We start from the raw sequence: 25,887 nt of genomic DNA on the forward strand, positions 1-25,887 counted from the left end.
TACCCCATAGATTGTTGAGACTTAGGTATCAATTAAAAGTTAAGAATTATGACGGTTTTAGAAGTTCCATCACAACTTGCATGTTTCGTTTGTCTGTGATATTGGCAATGTACATCTTGGCTTTTGGCCTTTGTATAGATGAGTCACCCATGTGGGGTTTCAAAGCAACATGTCTTTAATGAAGGGCAGGCTCTGTCTCGGCTTGGACAAGAAGGCAGGTACTCTGGGCTGGTGGACATTTTTTACAATCCCAGAGACATACTATTCACACGGAATTCAATATAAATGGTGCCCCTGAAGCATGAGTCTGTTGATGTCTCTTTAAAGACACTATACTGGTTAGACTCTACAGTATACAAGTTCGCTATTCCAAAGAAGAAATGCGCCTTGATTTGAAACTAAAAAGGTGTTCAACCTCAGTTCTACCCCCAAAGTACTGTGTGCTTCCATGAACCTAGGCCTCATTTTTGAGAAGTCTAAAGTGGTTATGAAGTAGATCTGTTAAGGAAGGTGTGAGAAAGAACAAAATAAGGATCCATCTTGGCAATACAAATGCTCCAATGAATGGGGAAATTAGTAGGTGTGAGCTTAACAGGGTGTCAGCTTATACTGAAATAAATAAATAAATAAATAAATAATAAATAAATAAATAAATAAATAAATACCATAAGACTTTCATGACTGACAGGACCTCTCAGTCATGAATGTTATATAAAGGATTAGTTGGTACAGTAATGCTCTTCAAGGACGTTGGGTAAATATCAGGTTTAAAGGTAAAGGTACTTAATGTAGAAGTATTTATAGGATTGAGTGAGGTGTAAATTAATATTTAGCACCTCAAAGGAAGGGAAAGAAGATGGTGGTGTGGTCACCCTACAGAGGAAGTTGGAACCCTCCACCCCAAATTTGGCTCAGATATCAAAACTGATCATTGCACACATATGCACACACACGTGTACACACATGCACACACTGAGAAGATATGAAAAGGTTTATTTCTCACATAATGAGGTCTTCTGGGAAAAGCAGGTTGGTCTTCCAAGCAAGTCCAAGGATGGAATGAAAGAGCAGGGATGGCCAACTGACTTGGGGTTTTATGCTGGTTAGGTAGGGGGGCTGGTGCGGGTTCCTTTGTGTGGGTGGGGCTTGCGTGATTTGAACTTCTCACCAGAGCTAAAGGAGGAAGCAGCCAAGCTTCCTTAGCAGCTTGCCCCACGTGGGTAGCGGGAAAGAGAACGGATGCAGCTTGAAAGCTCCCAGCAGTCAAATTCAATGCTTAGTGCTTTTTATATCCTAAGAAATCTGTGCCTGATCTAATTTTTCCCTATGGTTTATTTTAGATGTTGCATACTTTTAGTTCTTATATTTAGGTCTATAATCCATTTGAGTTGATTTTTATATACATTAAGGTAAGGGTTGAGGTTTTTTCTTTTCGTTTTTTACGTATTGATATACAATTGTTTCAGCACCATTTATTGTAAAGATTATCCCTTGCTCATTGAATTATTTTTCACAGTTGGTTTGGTTATTACATGTCCTTGATGTTTCCATATAAATTTGAGAATTAGCTTGTCAATTTCTAAAAAAAATGCAGGGATTTCGATGGCAATTGCTTTGAATCTATGGGTCATTTTGAGGAGAATGGGTGTCTGAAAAATACTAATTCTTCTCATCCACTGACACAGTATATTCCTCCATTTATCTGAATCCTCTTTATTTTTTTCACATTGTTTGCAGTTTTCAGTGTACGTGTTTTGCATATAGAGTTTATTAAAGGTATTCCTAACTTTTTCTTAATTTTGATCATATTACAAATCATATATCTTTTAAAATTTCCATTTGCTACTGTTTAGAATTCCTATTGATTTTTTCTCTTTTTTTAAAAAATTGAGACATAGTTGACACATAACCTTTATTAGTTTTAGGTGTACAACATAATTTTTTGATATTTGTATATATTGCAAAATGATTACCATAGTAAGCTTAGTTAACATCCATTACCACACAGTTACACATTTTTTTCTTGTGATGAGAACTTCTAAGATCTACTCTCTTAGTAGCTTTCAAATACATAATACAGCATTGTTAACTATAGTCACCATGCTGTACATTACATCCCCAGGATTGATTTATTTTATAACTGGAAGTTTGTACCTTTTGACTCCCATCACCCATTTTGCCCCTCACTCACCCCGCCTCTGGCAACCACAAATTTGTTTGCAGTGTCCCTGAGTTTATTTATTTATTTTAAGATTCCACATATAAGCAAGATCAAACAGTATGTGTCTTTCCCTGTTTGACTTGTTTCATTTAGCATAATCCCCTCAAGGTCCATCCACGTTGTCACAAATGGCAGATTTCCTTCTCTTTTATGACTGAATAATATTCCATTATGTATATTTACCACATTTTCTCTATCCATTTATCCATTGATAGACATTTAGATTATCTCCATGTCTTGGCTATGCAAATAAGACTGCAATGAACATGGTGGTACAGATATCTTTTCTAGATGGTGATCTCTTTTCCTTCAGATAAGTACCCAGAAGTGGGGTTGCTGGATCATATGGTAGCTATTTTTAACTTTTTGATGAACCTCCATACTGTTTTCCATAGTAGCTGCAACAACTGACATGCCCACCAGTGGTGCATAAGGATTCCCATTTCTCCGAATCCTTGCCAACACTTGTTATTTTTTGTCTTTTTAATATTAGCCATTCTAACAGATCTGAGGTGATATCTCATTGTGGTTTTTGTTTGCATTTCCCTGATGAATAGTAATGTTGAGCATCTTTTTAAGTACCTGTTGGCCACTTGTATGTCTTTTTTGGAAAAATGTCTATTCAGATTCTCTGCCCATTTTTTAATCAGATTTTTTTTTTTTGCTGTTGAGTTGTGTGAGTTCTTTATATATTTTGGATATTAGCCCCTTATCAGGTATATGATTTGCAAATATTTTCTCCCTTTTCATAGGTTGCTTTTCCATTTTGTTGATGTTTTACTTTGCTGTGCAGACCTTTGTGGTTTGATGTAGCCCCACTTCTTGATTTTTGGCTTTTTTTGCCTTCGCTATCGGTGGCAGATCCAAAAAATCACTGCCAAAATTGATGTCAAGAAGCCTTCTGCCTACATTTTCTTCTAGGAGTTTTATGGTTCAGGTCTTACATTTAAGTTTTGAATCCATTTTAAATCAATCTTTGTGAATGATGTAAGATAGTTTTCCAGTTTCATTCTTTTGTATATGGCTGTCCAGTTTTCCCAGCACCATTTATTGAAGAAACCATCCTTTTGTCATTTTATATTCTTGGCTCCTTTGTCATAAATTAATTGACCATATATGTGTGAGTTTATTTCTGGGTTCTTTAGTCTGTTCCATTGACCTATGTGTCTGTTGTTACACCAACACCATACTATTTGATTACTATAGCTTTGTAATATAGTTTGAAATCAGGATGACTCCAGCTTTGTTCTTTTTGTTTTTCAATTACTGTATTGAAATCACAAAGGTTTATAAGATTGTGTAACTTTGGGTGTACATTATTATTTATCGATTGCTGTATAGACTGCATAGTGCTCACCACAGGTAGTCTAATTTTTTTTCACTTATTTTATTGAGATCATAATGGTTTATAACTGTAATTTCAGGAGTACATTTTTATTTATCAATTTCTGCATAGAATGCATTGTGCTCACCACCAATAGTCCAATTTTTATCAGTGACCATGTATATGTGTGCCTTTACCCCTTTTGCCCATCCTCTACCAGCTCTTAATTTCATTGATCCAGTTTGATTGAACCAGTTTCATTGATCCTTTCTTCTGTCTTTTTAGTCTCTATTTCATTTATTTCTGCTCTCATTTTTATTGTTTTCCTCCTTCTGCTGACTTTGGGTTCTGTTCTTTTTCTAGTTCTATCAGGGGGAGTTTAAGATGACTTATTTGATATTTTTCTTGTTTATTGAGGTTGGCCTGTATTGCTATGAATTTCCTTCTTATGACCACTTTTGCTAAATCCCGCAAAAGTTAGTAGGTTGTATTTTCATTTTCATTTGTCTCCAGGTATTTTTTAATTTCTCTGTTGATTTCTTCATTGATCCAAATGTTGTTCAGTAGCATGTTGTTTAGTCTCCACATATTTGTGACTTTCCTAGCTTTTTTCTTGTAGTTGATTTCCAGTTTCATGGCATTGTGGTTGGAAATGATGCTTGATATGATTTTAGTCTTAAATTTCTTGAGGCTTACCTTGTTTCCCAGCATATGGTCTATCTTTGAGAATCTTCCATATGCACTTGAAAAGAATGTGTATTCTGCTGTTTCTGGATGGAATGCTCTCTCTATATATCTATTAAGTCCATCAAGTGTTTTATGTAAATCCACGATTTCCTTGTTGACTTTCTGTCTGGATGATTCTAACCATTGATGAAAGTGGGGTGTTGAGATACTCTACTATTGTGTTGCTGGTAATTTCTCCTTTTAGGTCTGTTAATAGTTGTTTATATACTTTGGTGCTCCTGTGTTAGATACATATCTATTCATAAGTGTTATGTCCTCTTGGTGGAAAAAGTCCCTTTTATCATTATATACTGACCCTCTTTGTTGCTCCTTCTCTTTTTTATCTTGAATTCTTCTTTATCTGATAAAAGTATAGAAACAACTGCTTTCTATTGTTTGCCATTTGCTTGGAGTATCATCTTCCATCCCTTCACTCCTAGCCTATGTTTGTCTTTAGAGCTAAGATGTGTTTCCTGGAAGCGGCATATTGTTTGGACTTTTTTAATCCATCCAGCTACTCTGTGTCTTTTGATTGGAGAATTCAATCTATTTACATTTAGAGTGATCATTGATACATGAGGGCTTAATTCTGGCATTTTATCCCTTGTTTTCTGTTGTTCTATATTTCCACTGTTTCTTTCCTTTGTATTTATGACTGCCATTTCATTTTGGTGGTTTTCTGTGGAGGTTTTCTCAGCGGTCTCCTTTTTACGAATTGTGGCTCTGCTCTGATTTTTGTTTAGTGGTTACCTTGAGGTTTGTATAAAAAATCTCGTAGATGAGCTAGTCCATTTTCTGACAGTCCCTTATCTCCGTTAGCCTAAGCAGGTTGCATTCCTTTCCTCTTCCCCTTCTGAGTTACTGTTGTTACAAATTATTCTGTTTTGTGTTGTGAGTTTGTGACTAAGTTGAAGTGTTTAGAGTTATTTTCAATGCTTTCCTTCCCTTTATCTTTTAAGTTATAATTAAGTATTTGCTTCTCTGTTCTGAAAGAGAGCTGCAGTTTTCTGATTTTTGTCTGTTTATTTATCTTCTTGCTCAAAGCTTTGTGGACCTTTGCCTTTTTGTTTCAGGTGTGAGGGCATCCTTAATCATTTCTTGTAGGGAAGGGCTAGTGGCAATAAACTCCCTCAGTTTTTGTTTATCTGGAAAAACTTTCATTTCTCCATCTTATCTGAAGGATAGTTTCACTGGATACAGTATGCTTGGCTGAAAGGTTTTGTCTTTCAGTATTTTGAATACACAATTCCATTCTCTGCTAGTCTGTAATGTTTCTACCTAGAAATCTGCTGAAAACCTGATAAGGGTTCTTTTGTAGGTTATTTTCTTCTTCCTGCTGCCTTTAATATTTTTTCTTTGTTGTTGACTTTTGTCAGTTTTAATATTATGTCCCTTGGAGAAGAACTTTTAACATTGACGTAATTAGGAGTTCTATTGGATTCGTGTATTTGTAAGTCTGCTTCCTTCCTCAGGTTTGTGAAGATCTCAGCTATTATTTCTTGAACAAGCTCTCTGCTCCTTTCTCCCTGTCTTCTCCCTCTGAAATACCTATAATCCTTATATTGCTTTTCCTAATTGAGTCAGATATTTCTTGAAGAATTTCTTTCTTTTTTTCTTTTTTAGATTGGCACCTGACCTAACAACTGTTGCAAATCTTCATTTTTGTTTTCCTTCCTCTCCCCAAAGCCCTCCCAGTACATAGATGTATATTCTAGTTGTAGGTCCTTCTAGCTGTGCTATGTGTGATGCCACCTCAGCATGGCCTTATGAGTGGTGCCATGTCTGCACCTGGGATCCGAACTGGTGAAACCCTGGGCTGCCGAAGTGGAGTGTGCAAACTTAAACCACTTGGACACAGGGCTGGCCCCAGAATTTCTTCATTTTTTAAAAAGCTTAGTTCTCTGTCCTCCTCCACCTGAAGCATTTCTATATTTCTATCCTCTAAATCACTAATTCTTTCCTCCATAACATCAGCTCTATTTTTTAAGGATTCTAGATTATTTTTCATCTCATTAATTGTGTTCTTCATATCCAGAATTTCTGCTTGTTTTGTTTTTTTTTTTTAATAGTTTCAGTCTCTTTGGTGACGTATTCCTTCTTCTCTTTAATTTTATTCCTGAGCTCATTGAACTGTCTTCCTGAGATTTCTTGTGACTCATTGAGTTTCTTTATTACAGCTATTTTGAATTCTCTGTCATTTAGATTGTAAATTTCTGTGACTTCAGTGTTGGTTTCTGGAGATTTGTCATCTTTCTTCTGCTCTGAGTTGTTGCTGTAGTTTCTCATAGCACTTGATGAACTAACCTTTTGCTGGCACTTTTGTGGTAGTATCAGGTCACAGATTCCACCTGCTGCTGCTGTGGAAGCAAGAGCTGTGTTTCTGATCCCATCCTATCTGCTGGAAGTTGTTTGGGTATGGTGGGTGCTCCCACCAGCTGGGAAAGCATTCACACATGGGCTCAGGGCTGCCACTGCACTCAGGTTCATTCCTACTTGTGTGGCTGCAGTGGTGCTATGGGCACTTGTGCCAGCTGGGAAAGCATTTGTGTGCATGCATATATGTGCCGCCACCTCTTATGGTCACACCAGCTGCTGTGCTTGGTGGGTGGGCTTCTTCATGGGGTCTGAGGCTGGGCCACTCATTGAGACTGCAGCGGCAGAGTGGGCTCTCCAACTGGCCAGGTAAGTCTTCATGTGCAAGCCCAGGGCTGCTGCCACTCCTTCCCACAGTCGTGCAGAGGTGTGTTCACAGTTTCAGGGCTGCAGCGGTACTATGGGTTCTCATGCCACCCAGGAAAGCATTTGGGTGTGCTCATGGGGCTGCCAGGGAAGGATGAGGGAGTGCTCACCTATCTCCACCGCTTCCCGGGGAGCCAGTCCATCCACCTTCAGATGTATAACTGCATGGATCTCTCAGGCATCCTGTTGTGCTGTGTGGGTATCCTCCATTTGCCAGTGAATGTCCATTTAGTTGTAACTCATAGGGGGAGATATAAAGGGAAGAGCTCACTCCACCATGTTGCTGACATCCCTCCAGCTTTGTTTTTCTTTCTCAATATTGCTTTGGCTTTTTGGGGTCTTTTGTGGTTCCATAGAAATTTTGGGATTGTGTGTTCTATTTCTGTGAAAAATGCCATTGGAATTTTGATAGGGATTGCATTGAATCTGTAGATTGCTTTTGGGTATATGATCATTTTAACAGTATAAATTCTTCCAATCCGTGAGTGTGGAACATCTTTCCATTTAATTGTGTCTTCTTCATTTCTTTCATTAATGTCTTACAGTTTTCAGTGTACAGGTCATTCCTCTTCTTGATTAAATTTACTTCTAGATATTTTATTCTCTTTGATGCAACTGTAAATGAGATTGTTCTCTTAATTTCTCTCTTTGATAGTTTGTTATTAGTTTCTAGAAACATAACTGATTTTTGTATGTTGATCTTGTATCCTACAACTTTACTGAATTGGCTGATTAGTTCTAATGGTTATTTGGTGGAGCCTTTGGGGTTTTTTATATATAATATCATGTCATCTGCAAATAGAGACAGTTTTGCTTTTTCTATTCTGATTTGGATGCCTTCTATTTCTTTTCCTTGCCTAATTTCCCTGGCTAGGACTTCCAGTACTATATTGAATGAAAGTGGCAAGAGTGGCATCCTTGTCTTGTTCCTGGTCTTAGAGGAAAAGCTTTCAGTTTTTCACCATTGAGTATGATGTTAGCTGTGGGTTTGTCATATATGGCCTTTATTGTGTTGACTTATGTTCCCACTATACCCACTCAATTGAGAGTTTTTATCATGAGTGGATGTTGAATTTTGTCAAATGCTTTTTCTGCATCTATTGAGATGATCGTATGATTTTTATCTTTCATTTTGTTAATGTGATGTATCACTTTGATTGATTTGCAGATCTTGATCCATCCTTGCATCTCTGGAATAAATTCCTCTTGATCATGGTGTGTGAATCTTTTAATATACTGTTGAATTTGGTTTGCTAATATTTTGTTTAGGATTTTTGTATCTGTGTTCATCAGGGATATTGGTCTGTAATTTTTTTCTCATAGTATCCTTTTCTGCTTTTGATATCAGAGTAATGCTGGCATCATAAAATGAGTTTGGAAGTGTTCCCTCCTCTTCAATTTTTTTGGAAGAATTTGAAAAGGATTGATATTAATTCTTCTTTAAATATTTCATAGAATTCACTGGTGAAGCCATCTGATCTTGGACTTTTGTTTGTTGGGACATTTTTGATTACTGATTCAGTCTCTTACCAGCAGTCAATTTGTTCAGATTTCCTATTTCTTTATGATTCAATCTTGATAGGTTGTATGTTTCTAGAAATGTATCCATTTTTTTCTAGGGTATTCAATTTGATGGTATAAAATTGTTCATAGTAGGCTTTTATGATTCTTTGTACTGTTGTGGTATCAGTTGTAGTGTCTCCTCTTTCATTTCTTATTTTATTTAATTGAGTCCTCTCTCTTCTTAGTGAGTCTGGCTAAAGGTTTCTCTGTTTTGTCTATCTTTTCAGAAAACTGGCTCTTAGTTTTATTGATATTTTCTATTGTATTTTTAGTGACCATTTTATTTCCTTTCTGATCTTTATTTTCCTAACTTTGGCCTTAGTTTGTTCTTCTTTTTATAGTTCCTTGAAGTGTAAAGTTAAGTGGTTTATTTGATATCTTTTCTTATTTCTTATCACTATGAACTTCCTTCTTTGATCTGCTTTTGCCACCTCCCATAAGTTTTGGTATGTTGTATTTCCATTTTCATTTCTCTCAAGATATTTTTAAATTTCTCTTTTGATTTCTTCTTTGACCCATTGGTTGTTCAGTAGCATGTTGTTTAACCTCCACATATTTGTGACTTTTCCAGTTTTCTCCTTGTAGTTGATTTCTAGTTTGATACAATTGTGGTCAGAAAAAATGCTTAATATTATTTCAACCTTAAATTTATTAAGACTTATTTTGTGGTCTAATATGTGATGTAGTCTGGAGAATGTTCCATATGCATTTGAGAAGAATGTGTATTCTACTGCTTTTGGATGAAGTGTTCTGTAAATATCTCTGAAATCCATCTGATCTAAATGTTGTTTAAGTCTAGTGTTTCCTGATTGATTTCTGCCTGGATGATCTATCTATTGCTGAAAGTGGGGTATTGAAGTCCCCTGCTATTATTGCATTGCTGTCTATTTCTCCCTTCGGGTCCTTTAATATTTGCTTTATATATTTATGTGCTCCTATGTTAGGTGCATAAATATTTATAAATGTTATATCCTCTTGTTGCATTGTCCCCTTTATCATTATTTAACGATTTTCTTTGTTATTTTTCTTAAAGTCTTTTTCTTAAAGTCTATTTTGTCTAAGTATAGCTAGTCCTGTTGTCTTTTGGTTTCCATTTGCATAGAATATCTTTTTCCATCCCTTCATATTCAGTATGCATGTGTCCTTAAAGCTGAAGCAAATCTCTTATAGGTAATATGAAGTTAGATCGTGTCTTTTCATCCATTCAGCCACTGTATTTCTTTTGATTTGGAGGATTTAATCCATTCACAAAGTAATTATTAATAGCTATGGATTTATTGCCACTTTGTTAATTGTTTTCTGGCTGTTTTGTGTAAATCCTTTGTTCCTTTCTTCTTCTCTTGATACCTTCCTTTGTGGTATGATGATTTTCTCTAGTGTTATGCTTAGGTTCCTTTCTCTTTAGTCTTGACAGAGTGGTCTTGTGTAGGAGATGAACCTAATTAATCAGCCTGGCCTTTGTTCCTGATTGTCTCTCAAACCTTTGTAATTGTTTAAGCTGTCGTTTTTGTTCTTAATGGCTCCTAGTAATTGAGGATGTGCCAAGACCCATCAGTGTCCCAAAGGGGAGGGTCATAGTCAGCATCTAGATGCAAGCCAGTTGGAAGCCAAGCCCTCAGGCAGCATTTGGGAAAGCATGTAGTTAGGCTCTTTCCAGGGAGAAACTGGGAGATGAGTGTTTTTCCTGCTTCCTCTGTGCTGTGCCCAGGTGTACAGCTGGGGAGAGGAAGGGGATGGGGCGGCATGTGATCCTGAGTCAGTAAGAATTTCTTCTTTGTTTCCTTCAGTCCTGTGGGACTTCTGAATGGAAGCCCCATTGGCTATCAGAGCCACAGGATCTGGGCACCTGTCCCTTAGGCAGCAGCTACAAAAATGGGGGTGCAGATGTGTGTACAAGCTCCCTCCAGGGAGATACTGGCAACTTGGGGCAGGCAGGAGGGAGTTGGCTGGGGAGGTGTCTGACAGCTTCCCTGGTCTCTGGGAAGGATTGCAGTCAGCCCCTAGATGTGTACTAAATTAGAAGCTTGACCCTCAGGCAGCAGCTTCTAAAGTACGCAAATAGATTCTATTCAGGGAAAGACTGGTGGAGGGGCATTTTTTGCCTGTTTCCTCTGAGGTGAGCCCTGGGGTGATAGCTGCAGCGAGTGCTCATGCCTGTTGATAACTGCTTCTTTGCTTGCTATAGGCTTATGGGTCTCCTGGACCCAAGTTGGGTTTCAGAGGTAGGTGTTTTGGGGCCCCATCTTTTGAGTGAATGTCTTAAAAGTTGGGATGCTAGGTGTGGGATCTAAACCCTTTGCTCCTCATGGAGAAGCTGGGAGTTTGGAGTTCCTTTCCAATGGGATGGCACTATGCTGAGGTGGAGTTTACTGTGAGAATGTGTCTCAGCCTCTACTACTCATTTCCATGTGGGTTTTTTCTCATTACCTGATGTGTAGGAGTTGCTCAGCTGGTTCTGGATTTCTTTCAGAGGAAATTGTTCCATGTGTAGCTGTTCGTCATGTGCATCCGTGGGAGGAGGGGAGTTCAAGAGCCTTTTGTGTCACCATTTTTAAAGACCTCCTCTATTTTTTTTGTTTTCTTTTTTGTAGATGCCCTTTCCCAAGGTTAAATCTCTTCTCTTCTTGGTCAGCTAAGAGTTTTATCATGAATGAGCATTGAATTTTGTCTAATGTTTTTCTGCCTTTATTGAAATGATTATATGTTTTTTCTCCTGTGTTTCACCTTTATTTTCCAAAGATATTTTTCACTGGATATAGAAATCTTAGATTGACCGAATTTTTCTATAAGCACTTTAGAAATATCATTTCATTTTCTTGTGGCTTGTATAGTTTCTGATAAATCTGTAGAAGTTGTTATCTTTGTCTTTAATGAGTCTTTTTCCCCTCTCGCTCCTTTTAAGTTTTTTTTTTTTTTCCACTTGGTATTCCCTAGTTCAGGCACTGATCCTAATCAGAAATCTATGCCCCAGGGGTGGTCCGCCAGCATTTTAAAGAGAAAGCTCAGCAACAGAGGCAGTTGTTACAAGCACTTCTCTCAACCTTATCATTGATCAACATTAGAGCTTTGGCTAATCAGTGTAGCAAATGTCAGAAATTTAAGTTTTCGTTGGTGAAATTAGTGACTTGTCAATCAGCTTAATAGATGTTAAAAATACAATCTTGTTGGTTAAATAAGTATTCAAGTTGTATGGTCTGGCTAAAACATTTTGGAGGCATTCTTGACAGAGAATAAAGTATAAGCATCTTGGGAACCCTAGCACCACATAGACGGAGCTTGATCTCTTAAGTGGTCCCAGATCCAGCCATTGGTTAAGAGGATTTCTGGTTGATGAATTCTGACTATAAAGTAAACCAATATGTCTTTAGAATATTGTTATATCTGCCTGAAGTGAATTTTTCATGCAAGATGTTAAAGCATCTAAAAGAATAGAAAGCTGAGACTTCATCAAACTTCTAAAACTAAGTTATGTGAACTGTTTGGTGTCTGCTTTCTAATGAAGGTTTTTTTAAAAGACATATTTGAATGTGAGGCAAAATTTGATCTAAGACTCTTTTTTTCGTAATAACCCAATAGAGAGGTTGAGGGACAGCAGTTGTCTCTTAGCTGCCTTTTAATCATTGATGGCTATCAGTATTTACCAAAAAGAACCTAAGAGTTGTGTATGGCCAATTTATCACAGGCCCCAAATCAGTTGAAGGTCCTTATAAAAATGATTCTCAAAATGTACTAGATGTATAAATAGACAATAAGATTTAAAAATATCAAGTCACCACAATAGCTTTTTTCTGTCTACAATGTCCATCTTCAAGGACATCAAAAAACTTAAATCACAGCCTTGAGTCGCAGAGTTGGGTAGGTCAAGATTGGAAGAAACCTTCAAGTCTTCTAGCATAGCCCTTTCATTTTTCAGTATCCTTCCCTAGAGACTTGATTAATTGTTCAAAGGATTAATCAAGGTCCTCCATGCAATCTCTCTCAGGTTCTGATGAATCCCCTATTCTCTGCACTGAGCTTTAAAGTTTGATAATTTTAAATTTTATCTGTTTAATTAAAATTTTATCTATTTGACTGCAGACTTTTGTTCGCTCATCTGCATTTGTCTAGATTTTAGAGACCACACATTCTAATGTGTTGACCTTAAAACAGGTTTTCAGTGGTACTAACCTTTTCATTAGTTCATTTGATCTTTATAAAATCTCTATGAAGTAGTACTAATATTATCTCCTTTATTCAGATGAGGAACTTACAGTCAGAGATGTAAGTAATTTCCCCCAAATCACTCTCAGCTAGTAAATGGAGGAGCTGTTCCTTAAACTCAAGTCTGTCTACAGAGCCAAAATTCTTTTTTTTTAAATTTTTTTATTTTTAAAGATTTTATTTTTCCTTTTTCTCCCCAAAGCCCCCTGTACATAGTTGTGTATTTTTAGTTGTGGGTCCTTCTAGTTGTGGCATGTGGGAAGCCGCCTCAGCATGGCTTGATGAGCGGTGCCATGTCTACGCCCAGGAGCTCAACCAGCGAAACCCTGGGCCGCCGAAGCAGATCACAGGAACTTAACCACTCGGCCACGGGGCCGGACCCTACAGAGCCAAAATTCTTAACACTATGTGATACTATTTCTCAGTATATTAAGTAGGTTAATGCATGAGATAATATTTAACACAGTACCTGGCATAACATTTAACACAGTACCTGGCATAAATATATTTAGATCTATAAACATTATCTACTTTGGCAGACAACTAATCTTTTCCATTTTTCTTCTCCATTTTAGATGGATACTTTTTTAACTTTTGAAGTTTAAACTAATTGGCCATGAAAGTTCTGTGAAATAAACTAAGAACTTCTCTTCTGCAAGGGAAAAGAACTTGAGTGGGCAGGAAATGATGGAAGTAAGAAAGAATGACCAAAGAAGGGCTTGGGGAACCCCAAAGTCCAAAACACTAGGGGATCATTGGGAAACATGGTTTGAAAGAGAAGCCATTATGTGGGTGCTGCCCAGTGGCCAGAGAGAAAAGCTACAGGAGACCCTATTTAGGTGTCAGAAACCTAAATGGACAGCGTGTTTGCAAACTGAATGAATGTTCTTTTTAGCTGCCTGTTCTTTTTCTTTGGTTTTTGCCCTAATCTACTCCATACAGTGACTCCAGGAGTTCTAAAATGCTAAACGAAAGACATGTAGATACCTATGGTGTTTTTCATGGTGAAGGCAAGATGCTCTTACAGCTTTTCTTGAGAGGAACTTGAACTGAGCTGCGATTTCTGGTTAGGCCAGGACACCACCATCACATCACCATCATATTTTACCTGTTCTTGTCAGACATTTGCGTACCTATTATAGTACTATATAGTAGTACTTAGTATTGGAGGTAAAAAGAAATGAGTAAGGTATGAATGGCCTTTGCCTTCAAGTGGCTAATAGAGTACCTTCTGTTTGGTTGATGTTAAATATTTTGCAGAATATTTTATTTTCCCTCAAAGTTCTTGGACTCAGCTGGGATTAGCTGGATGAAATGTCTCTTCACCAAACTCCAGTCTTTGGCCTGTATTTCTTTTTGGTCTCATCCACTTTTCTAGCTTTTGGTCCGTTGTCCCCGTGGCTTTGTTGCTCCCCACTCACTGCCCGTTCCAGCATGTTGCCTTTCACTGTTCCCCTCTATACCTGGGGCACCACTCGATGTTGAGGGAGTGATCCTTTATCCTATCTGATGACTTCCTTCTAACTAAACGTAGGGATTCTGATTCTATCCCTCAGTGTTCAGATGAGAGGTGGGAAAAAAAGCTAATCTGAGACTATTTGAGGTATTTGATGGATTACAGAAGCAAAGATTTCTGGAGTTAGAAAGTACTTTTGTTATAATGCAAAAACCTAGGCCCAGGAAAGTTAAATGTCACAAGATCAATAACAGAGACGCCTCAAGGGCAGAACAAAGAATTTTATTAATTCCTGTGCTCTATTTGTCATAGCACAAAATACCACAGTCTATCACGTTTTAATAAGACTGTTCAGAAACAAGGAAGAGGAGGAGAGCGGGCCAGGAACATCTCATGTTGTCTCTCAAATGACACCTCACAGGTGCTACATTTTACACTAGTTCCTATTTCATTACTCACAAGACCAGACTTGGAAATTCCAGGGTAAAGTAAATTAATTGTCAGAAAGGTCTGAATAACAAACTGGTTTGACAAAACCAACACATGCCGCTTTTGCTTTTAAAAAATATTTTTGTAAAAATATTATTATATTTAGACTTAAACACCTCTTGAATGATATGTCAGGAAGAAAATAGACATTGATAGTTTAGGTCCTTTGGCACTGGAAACCACATGAATTTGTTTTCTACTCCTAGAGAGAAGAAAATGCCCCAAATCAACAGGTGGTCATCATAGAAGGAGTTCAGCTCTAAGCCAGAGTGACTTGAATATCTGTGTGTTGTTTCCAGTTCAGAGGGCCAGGCAGATAAACCAGAACTTTCTGGATTAAAAGGAAGTCATGCATTTAAAAGAGCTTGTCAATTTCTTAAAAAAAAAAAATTCCTGCTGGGAATTCTGTTAGGATTGTTTTAAATCTGTAGATTTGGGACAAATTGACTCAATATTAAGTCTTTCTAGCCACTAATGTGCATCATCTCTACAATTATTTAGGTCTTATTTAATTTGTCAGCAATATTTTGTATTATTCAGTGTACAGGTTTTACACATAGGTGCTATGGTAAATGACATTGTTTTCCAACTGTTTATTGGTAGTATATAAAAATACAATTGGTTTTTGTATACTGACATTATATCCTGGACCTTACTAAATTCACTTATTAGCTATAGGAGCTCTTTTGTAGATTCCTTAGGATTTTCTATGTATATGATCATGTCATCTGCAAATAATGGCAGTTTAACTTCTTCTATCCCAATATGCAGACCTTTATTGTTTTGTGTGTGTCTGTTTTTAGTAAAAGTGAGAGTATGCATCCTTACCTTCTCCTAATTTTAGGGGAGTGTATGAAATCTTTCACCATTAAATATGATGTTGGCTGTAGGTTTTTCCCAGATGTCCTTTATCAGGTTGAACTAGTTCCCTTCTATTCCTTGTCACCTGAGAGTTTTTATCATGAATAGGTGTTGAATTTTATCAAATGCTTTTCTAAATCTGTTGAGGTGCTCCTATGATTTTTCTTCTATATTCAGTAAATAGGTCAAATTTATTTTTTTCTAGCTATTGAGATATAATTGACATATAACATTGTATAAGTTTAAGATGTACAGCACAATGATTTGATATATGTATATTTGTGAAGCAATTACCACAAGTTTAGCTAACACATCCATCACCTCAATTGTTACATTTTGTGTGTGTGAGTGATAAGAACTTCTAAGATCTACTCTCTTAGCACGTTCCAAATATATAATACAGCATTGTTAACTCTAGTCACCATGCTGTACATTACATCTCCAGGACTTATGTATCTTATAACTGGAAGTTTGTACCTTTTGACTACCTTCATCCATTCTGCCCCCTCCCCCCCAACTCTGGGAACCACCAATCTGTTCTGTTTCTATGGTTTTGATTTTTTTGATTCCACATATAAGTAAGATCATACAGTATTTGTCTTTCCCTGTCTGACATATTTCACTCAGCCTAATGCCCCCAAGGTTCACCCATGTTGTCACAAATGGCAGAATTTCCTTCTTTTTCAAGGCTGAATAATATTCCACATTTTCTTTTTCCACTCATCCATCTGTGGCCATGAAGGTTTTTTCCATATCTTGGCTGTTATAAATAATGCTACAATGAATATGGGGTGCAGATTTCTCATTAAGATAGTAAATTAATTTCCTTCAGCTGTATACCCAGAAGTGAGATTGCTGGATCATATGATATTTCTATTTTTAATTTTTTGAGGAAACTTCATACTGTTTTCCATAGTGGCTGTATGAGGGTTCCCTTTTCTCCACATCCTTCCCAAAATTTATGTTTTGCCTTTTTTTTTTTTTTTTGATGAGGAAGATTGGCCCTAAGCTAACATCTGTGTCAGTCTTCCTCCATTTTGTATGTGGGATGCTGCCACAGCATGACTCAATGAATGGTGTGTAGGTCTGCACCCAGGATCTGAATCCATGAACCCTGGGTTGCTGAAGTGGAGCACACAAACTTAACCACTATGCCACCGGGCTGGTTCCTGTCTTGTCTTTTTGATGGTAGCCATTCTAACAGACATGAGGTGATATCTCATTGTGGTTTTGATTTGCATTTCCCTGATGATTGGAGACATTAAGCATCTTTTCATGTACCTGTTGGCCACTTGTATGTCTTCTTTGGAAAAAAATCTATTCAGTTCCTCTATCCATCTTTTAACTGGATTATTTGGGGTTTTTTGCTATTGAGTTGTATGAGTTCCTTGTATATTTTGGATATACATCCCTTATCAGATATATAAATTTGCAAATATTTTCTCTCGTTCCATTCATTGCCTTGTTTGTTGATTTGCATTTTGTTTCCTTTTTTCTTTTGCTGTGCAGAAGCTTTTTAGTTTTATGTCGTCCTACTTGTTTGTTTTTGCTTTTGTTGCTTGTGCTTTAGATGTCGTATACAAAAAGTCATTGCCAAAACAAATGTCAAGGAGCTTTTTCCTTATATTTTCTTCTAGGAGTTTTATGGTTTCAGGTCTTATGGTAAGGCCTTAATCCATTTCGAGGTAACTTTTGTGTGTGGTATAAGATAGGATGTAGTTTCATTCTTTTGCAGGTGAATATCCATTTTTCCCAGCACCACTTATTGAAGAGACTGTCTTGTCTCCACTGAGTATTCTTGGCTCCCTTGTCAAATAGTTGACTGTATATGTATCAGTTTATTTCTGGGCTCTTGATTCTGTTTGATTGGTCTATGTGTCTGTTTTTATGTCAGTACCATACTGTATGATCACTATAGCTTTGTAATACAGATTGAAATCAAGAATTGTGATGTCTCCAGCTTTCTTCTTTCTCAGGAAGAAATTTAGGGTCTTTTGCTATTCAGGATCTTCAGGTTCCAGACATTTCCCCATTCTATCTCATCCCTTGTGCTATTATTGTCATACATTTTGCTTCTATTTATGACACAAACTCCATCCATTGATTGTTACCCTTTTTTTCTTTTTAAACAATCATCTTTTAGCTAATTTAAAAATAAAAGTTTATTTACTCACATATATATCATGTCTGGCATTGTTCATTTTTGGGGGTAAGGTCCAAGTTTTAATCAGGAATCAATCATTTCATCTGAAGAAATTCTTTTGATATTTCTTGTAGTGAAGACCTGCTGATGACAGCAAGGTTTTGTTCATCTAAAAAATATTTTGTTTTCATTTTTGCTGTAGAACAGTGTGATTTTAAAGACAATATGAAAAAATAATTGAAGATATTGCAATACTTTTTTATATTACTTTTTGAAAGGGTAATATTTTGGATATAGTGGGTTATTTTGGATATAATGGGTCAAAGAAATTATATCATTATAACTATTTTCACCTGTTTCTTCTTCCTTTTTAAAATATGGCTACTAGAAAATTAAAAAATTAAAAAATTTAAAAACATGGCTCACATTTGTGGCTAATATTACTTTTCTTTTGGACAGCACTGATCTAAATAGTTTTTCAAAAATATAAATGAATGCCTATGGTTGCTTAAAAACCTCCAGAGACTTCACATTGTGCTATCGATTCTTCTAGAGCCTATGGCAGAACCTGACTTCTGCCAAACTGCCCACCTGCATCTCTTCTAGCTCTTCTCCTGGCTGAATGTGCTCCAAGCCCACAGGCCTCCTTCCTGTGACAGGACAGTCGCCAGTGCTGTTTCCCTGTGGCTCAAAACACCTTGATCCCTTTCATCCTTCAGTTGTCAGAGTAAATGTTAGGTTCTTTGAGACCTTTCCTTGAACTGTTCTCCCTAAAGTAATCCTTCCTCCATGCCCTTTACCAAGTGCTATCAATCACATCACTCTATTGATTTCCTTTATAGAACATTCAGAATCGGGAGGGATCTTGCTTTGTTTCTCCGTTGACTCACTGTCTCAACCCACTAGGCTGTAAGTTCCAAGGTGGGAAGCAGCTGGTACGTCTTAACACTTTATCCCCAGCCCACAGCACACTATTACTTTAATGAATGAACAAGGTCTGAAGTCACTCTGCACAGACATGAACATTTAAATTAGCTCAGAGAAAATATGCCCTTTTTTAAAAAAAACAAAAACAAGAATAATAGCTTTATTTTTGAACAAATTCTTATTTCAGAGATAGTTTCATTACATTTATTATACAGTTAACTATCCTATGTTCTGGAATAAGCACCAATTTAATATATCCCATGCTATAATCATTTTTTAAATTGAAATATAATTGATATATAACATTATATAAGTTTCAGATGTACAAGATGATTCAATATTTGAATATATTGCAAAATGATCATCACAATAAGTCTACATAACATCTAACATCATACATAGTTACAATTTTTTTATTGTGATTAGAAATAACATACGATTTTTATTACCATAGCTTTGTAACATAGTTTGAAATCAGTAAGTGTGATGCCTCCAGCTTTTTTCTTCTTTCTCAATATTGCGTTAGCTTTTTAGGGTTTTTTGTGGTTCCATACAAATTTCAGGATTGTTTGTTCTATTTCTGTGAAAAATGCCATTGGAATTTTGATAGGATTTCGTTAAATCTGTAGGTTGCTTTGAGTAGTATGGGCATTTAACAATATTCTTCTAATCCATTAAGCATAACTCTCCATTTACTTGTGTCTTCGCTTTCTTTCATCAATGTCTCATAGTTTTCGGCATACAGGGCCCCCCAATCCCCCGGCTGAATTTATTCCTAGGTGTTTTCTTCTTTTTGATGCATCTGTAAATGGGATTTTCTTAATTTCTCTTTCTGATATATTCTTAATTTCTTTAAAATATAACCCAAATAACTTTTCTGCTATGTTTAGCTGTTATTCTTATTAAGGTATCAGAATGTATAGGAACGTTCAGAATTCCTAATTTTCTCCTGGGGTTTTCTTTCTGGGAACAAGAAAAATCCTCTTTTTTCCAATGAAGACATTGAAGCCCAGAGATGTTAAGTATTGTCTTAACTTTGTGGCCAGAACTTTAGCTCATGACTCTTGATATTTGAGTGTTATCTTCACTATTAAAGACAGACTAGATATGGTGTGTAGCTCTCATATCCTTTCTCAATGTATTTCTGTAGTTCTCTCTCCTAAACTAACACTCAATGGCATCTTGGTCTATAACTAAACATATTTATTCTTAGTAAAAACCAAACTAATAGAGGGTATCTATTCATAATTTACTCTTTGACATCTGTGGGATGTTCTCTAGGAAAAATGATCTTGCAAAAGAGGTCTTAGAATTCAGAAAGCATCACACACTTCATAGAGTGATATTTCTGTAATGGGTCATAGTAATTAAGAATAGGTACCTAAATCAGGCGATGGCTAGACCTAGCCAACTGAACTTAATTTTCATTAAGTATTAATTTCACAGAAAAAAGTGTTGTGGTATTTGTGAAAATTGAAACTCGTCTATCAAAATTGGCTACTTTTCATTAATAATCAGATTTTATGAAGTCGCTACTTGTTTTCTCTTTTACATAAGCAGCTGCAAAGTGTATTAGTCTACTTTGGAGAACCTTACCTGCAAGCTAACATAAAAGGAAAGAGGAAATTGCTAATATGTTTTATACTTATTAATTTCCTGTTATATATTTCTATGAATTAGTCGTTTCATACAACTATAGTAAAATCTTATGCTTATAATATAGTGGCTAGTATGTATTTGCAATTGAATATAACTTGACAAGATGTTGGAATGCCACAGAGTTCTGGATATGATTCATTACTTATGACTGAGGGAGTTAACTAGGAACACTTTATTGTGTTACCCCATTTAATGCTCATGGACAACTTGTAGGGTTGTCATGATCCTATTTTACTACCGAGAAAACTGGATCAAAGGGATTAAGTAACTTGTCATAGGTCACACAGCTAATAAATGGCAGTGCTTAATTCCACTCTAAGGGCTGTCTATCAGCAAAGACCTTTTTACCCACAAAGCACTCCTATCCCCATCCCTAGGTCCCATTGTATGATATTTGACTTTCAAAGATTTTTGGCTATGACCCACTGAAAGAGTTATGCTTTGCATCACAACTCAGTACATACATTCATACATCTACATAATTGAAACAAAAGTGTCTTTTATTGACTGTGATATTGTGATGTACTCTGACATTTTCTATTCTATCTTCAAAAAAATGATAGTTGTGACTCACTAAATTGATATAATGACCCACTAGGAGGTCTCTACCTGTATTCTGAGAGCTGCTGATCTAAATGCTCTCTTTAGGCACCTTGCAATCTGCCATCCATTTATAAAAAGTGCACATGTTGAATTTTACTGACAAATCAAAGCTGCATGGATCATTTACATAGGTCATTTTAATAATGTATTCTAAATTTGGTTTTGATTTCTCTTCTCTGGTCCTTGAGTACACTAAAGGGATCTTAATCTTCAGAAAAGCTGCTAATATAAAACACAATGCCCTATTACTAGGAAATCAAATTTGATATAATCTAAGCAGGTGTTTGTTAAGCAGGAGGAAACACACATTAAAGCCACGTGCATCTAGGTATATTGCTCTATGCTTTGGAGAACATTCAGTTTTGTTCCTAAGATAAGTGTCTTTTTGTGAAAACACTTGAGAGTATCAAATACCACCAAGGCACCAAGAATTTGAGTCCAGCTCAATGGCATTATTGTGTTCAAGCCTAAGACTATTTCCTCTGGCTTCTCTCTCCTACCCGCCCTCTGTCCCTTGCTTTAGTCCCCCAACTCACACTTCCCTGAGCATGAGGTCAGGGCTGTACACCCTCAGGATTCGAAACCAGGGCAGGATGCTGACATCGGCTAGAATTGAGTTCCTCCCTGACAGAAAGAGCTTCCTCTACTTCACCCTATGTGGCATAATTTTCACCATACGTTTTATTTAAGATACTTGCAGACATTTTTGTAAAGTTTAATATAGTAACAATGTGCACGTGTGTACTTCAATATACATAACCATTCTGGCCAAGAAAGGACTTTTAATACTCTTAAACAGGTAGATGATTCTTGGTCCAAAATCATACATTTTGTTGTTGTTGTTGCTATTTAAGGAAAAAAAAAGAAGTGTTTTGTTCAATGAGCACTTAATTCCTAGAGCTCCATCTAAACGTTTGTTTTTATTTAAACCAACTAACACTTTCTAGCAAGGGTGGGTCTTTCTGTGAATAGTGAAATACCAACATGGAGAACAAGTTTTATGAATGTCCTTTAACTGAACACAAATATCTGTTGCATGAATAAACTACTAAGAGCTATAGATAGAAACTACACCAGAATTCTTTCATTAGTTCAGTATTTTATTTGGTGTCAAAGCATCTTAACTTTGAATTGTATAAGTAAGAGTAATTTCATTAGTAATTTTAGAAGAAACAGTTCTAGAAAATATCAATTTTATCAGTTGTGCTACTAGAATTGAATTGAAGAGGGAGTTAACTCTGAATTAATTTATTGAAGTATTTACACAGTTATTTTTTATATCTGTTTAGGTACAAAACTTTTGTAAGAAAGATAACACTTTTATTGCATTATATAATTTCATATTTTACAGGAGTCATAATGCAAACTCATAAGCATAAATATACATGATGCAAACAATTAGCAATGTAACCATTAAAAGATTTAAAATGTAAAACTAGAATTTAACAGGCAAAATACTTAATATGGCTTTTAACGGAAAGTAACTATTTAGAAATGATTTGTTATTGCCTCATTCTAGTCATTCCTCATTAGGTGACATAAAATTATGATCTCCATTTAAAATGGTACATGTTATTCAAGCTAATGTTGCACACATTCTGTAACATGTAGTATGCAGTATGATTCATGGCCTTTCTTAAATATACATATGTACATATATACAGATGTACAGTACACAGACAGTTCTGTTTTAATACCCCTGAACATCTTGATTAAAACTATTATTACAATTTTTTTATTATAAAACTAATCGAAAAGTTGGCATAACTTCTGGGTATTGAAGTTTAATCTGACAGAATTGGGAAAAAAAAAAAGCAACAAAATGTTGGTTATAAATACATTCTTCACAAAAAATTGAATAGTGGTCCCGCACTCATACTTTATATTACAATGAAAACATTTTACTCATTTAAAGGTATTTACATCTTGTTGTCCTTGGTTTCTGTGTGAAATATACAGAGGTTAAGAGTGAGAATATTGTAGGCAGGCCTATTTGTTAGGTTTTTCTACTTGTTCATTTTTGCGTAAGTTCCAAATCTCTTCTTTTGAGTTGTTGTTGATTTCTATTTGCCTTGTATTACTGCTGCTGCTGCTTCTTTTGGTGTTCTGGGAACACGGGGTGACTTTACTTCTAGGAACAGGAAGAAAAGATTTAACTCTTGAAACACCCAACTCCGTCTTTGATTGACTGTTGCTGCATTCGGTAGTTTGATGGCTGCTGAGAGGACTGACCTCCTGCAAGAGGAGAGAAACAAACCACGTTTGTCACATTTGACATTGTCACCAACTTCTATCAGTCTTTCCTCTTCCTCCTCTTTCTCCGAACAAGCATCTAGGAGTTTCTCCCTAAACACAAGGTCTCATGAAAAACCAAACAAAAGACGAGAGAGAGAAGCTGAATGAGTAACTTCCTCTAGACCTGCTGCCTGAGTTTCATTAGGTCCTTCATGGTGTCACAAGAGTGCGAGAATCAGGGGGTCAGTGAGTCACGTGCCTAAGAGGAGCTTCATGAGGTCCTAGGCCTGAGGAAATCATCGGCTTGGACTAGTCCAACCACTTCTTTGTTAGCAGCTCTACAAATCAATTCTATCTCCTTGAGCGAGTCCCCTCACTTTTCTGCTTTCAGATCTGTCAACTAAAAATTGGACTATTACTCAATAATCAACAAATATTTTTTAAGCATTTAACTACAAGATGAGCACTGTTCCAGGTGCTTGGCATACAGTGGAGAACAAACAAGAGTAACGCCCTTGCTCTAATGGAGCTTACATTCTAGTGAGTTAGGACTCCTGCACAGCAGCCCTATGACGAGGTGGCTCAACATCGTCCACACTTGGAAGCTGCATGCTCTCAGTTTTCTAGCGCTTCCGAACTCCTATGAGCACCTGGTCCATGTCTCTCATTTTGCCCCCAAGGAAACTGAGAGCTGGATAGGTAAGGTCATCTGCCCACAGTCACAGAGTGATGAAGCTGGCACAAGACCTCAGGTTTTCAACTTTCATTCAAGGTGTTTTCCCTTATGTTATGTTAAATTCTGCCAATCAACAAACGTGAAGTCAGGCCTACAGAGCTGCTCCAAATGTCTCTGAAGCAGTTGACACTGATGATTTTCCCTCTTTCTAAATTTAAAAGTAACAATGCAACCAAACACCATTTCAAGATTTAGAATATAAGACTAGAATTTAACAGGCAAAATACTTATTATGACTTTTAGTAGAAAGTAACTGGCTTCAGCTGGCAGTTGCATGCTCCTGAGTGTCTTCTTAAATTTGTAAAATGGGACTTAGCCATGGGCTAAGGAAGGCCAATCTTAACTTGTAATTTGGTCTAAAACACCAGCAAATTCAACACATACACGGTATTCAGATGACAGGGCATGTTACAATAAGGGTAACAGCTAGTTGGCATACAGAACCTCTGAGGAGGGAGGTGGATCTAACAATAAATAATTCTGCCATAATCTTTGATCTCCCTCTGGGAATCCATAGGGATGGTGCCAAGGCCCAGAGAGAGGAAAGGCACACACAGAGTATTCTTTGCTCATCTGCCCCTTAGTCTGCATCATGAAGGCAAGGCAGGTGCATCATTATGGTCCGAGGCAGGAAATACCCGCATGAAATGAAGTACCAAGGAGCAGCCACAACAGCTAAAAATGTGGTTGGTGTGTGAGGCTGAGCGTAGCTAAGTGGGGCTGACTCAGTCCCCGGAGGTGTGAGGATGCAATAGGAGGAGGTGTGATGAGAGCATGGAGAATCACTTCAGCATAGTGAGGGCCACAGCAATTCAAGGCTGGGCGTGTAAGAACAGGGCAAGCAACTGGTGCACAGAGGTATGTTCCTGACACGCTGGCAGCCAAGGGCAAGTTTTGAGGTGTTTTCCCCAAAGCTAACAAGTACCAGAGGCTGGGACTAGGAGAGTTAAGGGTGTTGAATGCTTCCTGGGCTAAAACCCAAAAGTTCTCTCTATTAAACATATAAGGTTACTATCAGTGTTGTCCATATTAAGCTCAAAGATGACCTGCAGTTTGTATGGAAAGGCACTGCCCCTGAAGTTAGTTTTAATTGGTTAGCCTTAAAGAAATAGTTAAAGCTGAGCCATTCACTCAATACTGAGCATCTGGCTGGAAGGTAAGAGGATACTATAATTCCTGCTCTCCAGATGGGGGAGTAGTTGGAAGGAAGCAAAGGAAAACACTAGGGAAGATGACACTGGAGATCTCTAAGGACAGGCAGGACTAGACAGGTGAAGAGGAGAGAGACGGTTTCATGGGGAGGAGGAAGGGTGAGGACAGACATGGGGAGGCGTCGGGTGTGGTAGAGCAATAGTCAATTACATGTAAAAATGTTACGTGAAGGTATATCAACTCCTCTAAAGATACATTTGGAAAGAAACAAGGTGGAAAATAAGGAGGATGGCAGCTCAGAGCTATGTTTTTGAGCAGTGGGTCTGCCCTGGTTCAAATGAGAATAACTGGGGAGCTTTTAAAAACCCCAGTGTCCAGCTTGTACCTCAGACCAATTACATCAGAACCTCCAGGAAATGTGGTCCAGGAACTGGGGATTAAAAAAAAATCCTCAAGTTGCATTCATTATGCAACTAAAGAAGAGAACTTTTGCATTAAGGGGATTAAGTTGCAGTTTCATGAGAAGAAAACGCATTTATTAGTATCTGCTCTTTCTATTGATGGTAACTATGTGTACGTGTATTTGCCGTTGTTGTTTTTTTTAATTTTAGAAGGCTGGCTAACGTGCCACCGATTAATGAAACCCACGACGTTCCCTTACTGTTGTAGCAGTAAAGAGACAAGGAGAAGAATTTACTCATTCCTGTCATCCAATGGACAATGCTGACTGCCAGGCCCCTCTCTGGCCACACAGGATAAACTGATTTCAACTAACCCAGAGAGCTCCTACTTCTAAGGGAATTACTTCCTGATAACAGAAGAAACTGGGCATCTAACCAAGAAATGCTAGCTG

The 25,887-nt window shown here is 37.0% G+C and overlaps 1 protein-coding gene across 8 annotated transcripts in view; it reads right to left on the bottom strand.

Moving 5' to 3' along the window:
* Window positions 1-21,993: 21,993 nt before the first annotated feature.
* Window positions 21,994-25,887, bottom strand: part of CTTNBP2 (cortactin binding protein 2) — a 153,063-nt gene continuing 149,169 nt past the window's right edge. For all 8 annotated transcript variants that reach the window (XM_070616386.1, XM_070616390.1, XM_070616391.1 and 5 more), the window contains one exon: window positions 21,994-23,146. In XM_070616386.1, the coding sequence (XP_070472487.1) occupies window positions 22,901-23,146 (246 nt within the window). In that variant the 3' untranslated portion in view covers window positions 21,994-22,900. The remainder of the gene's footprint in view (window positions 23,147-25,887) is intronic.

The sequence above is a fragment of the Equus przewalskii genome, chromosome 4, assembly GCF_037783145.1.
Source record: "Equus przewalskii isolate Varuska chromosome 4, EquPr2, whole genome shotgun sequence".
NCBI lineage: Eukaryota > Metazoa > Chordata > Mammalia > Perissodactyla > Equidae > Equus > Equus przewalskii.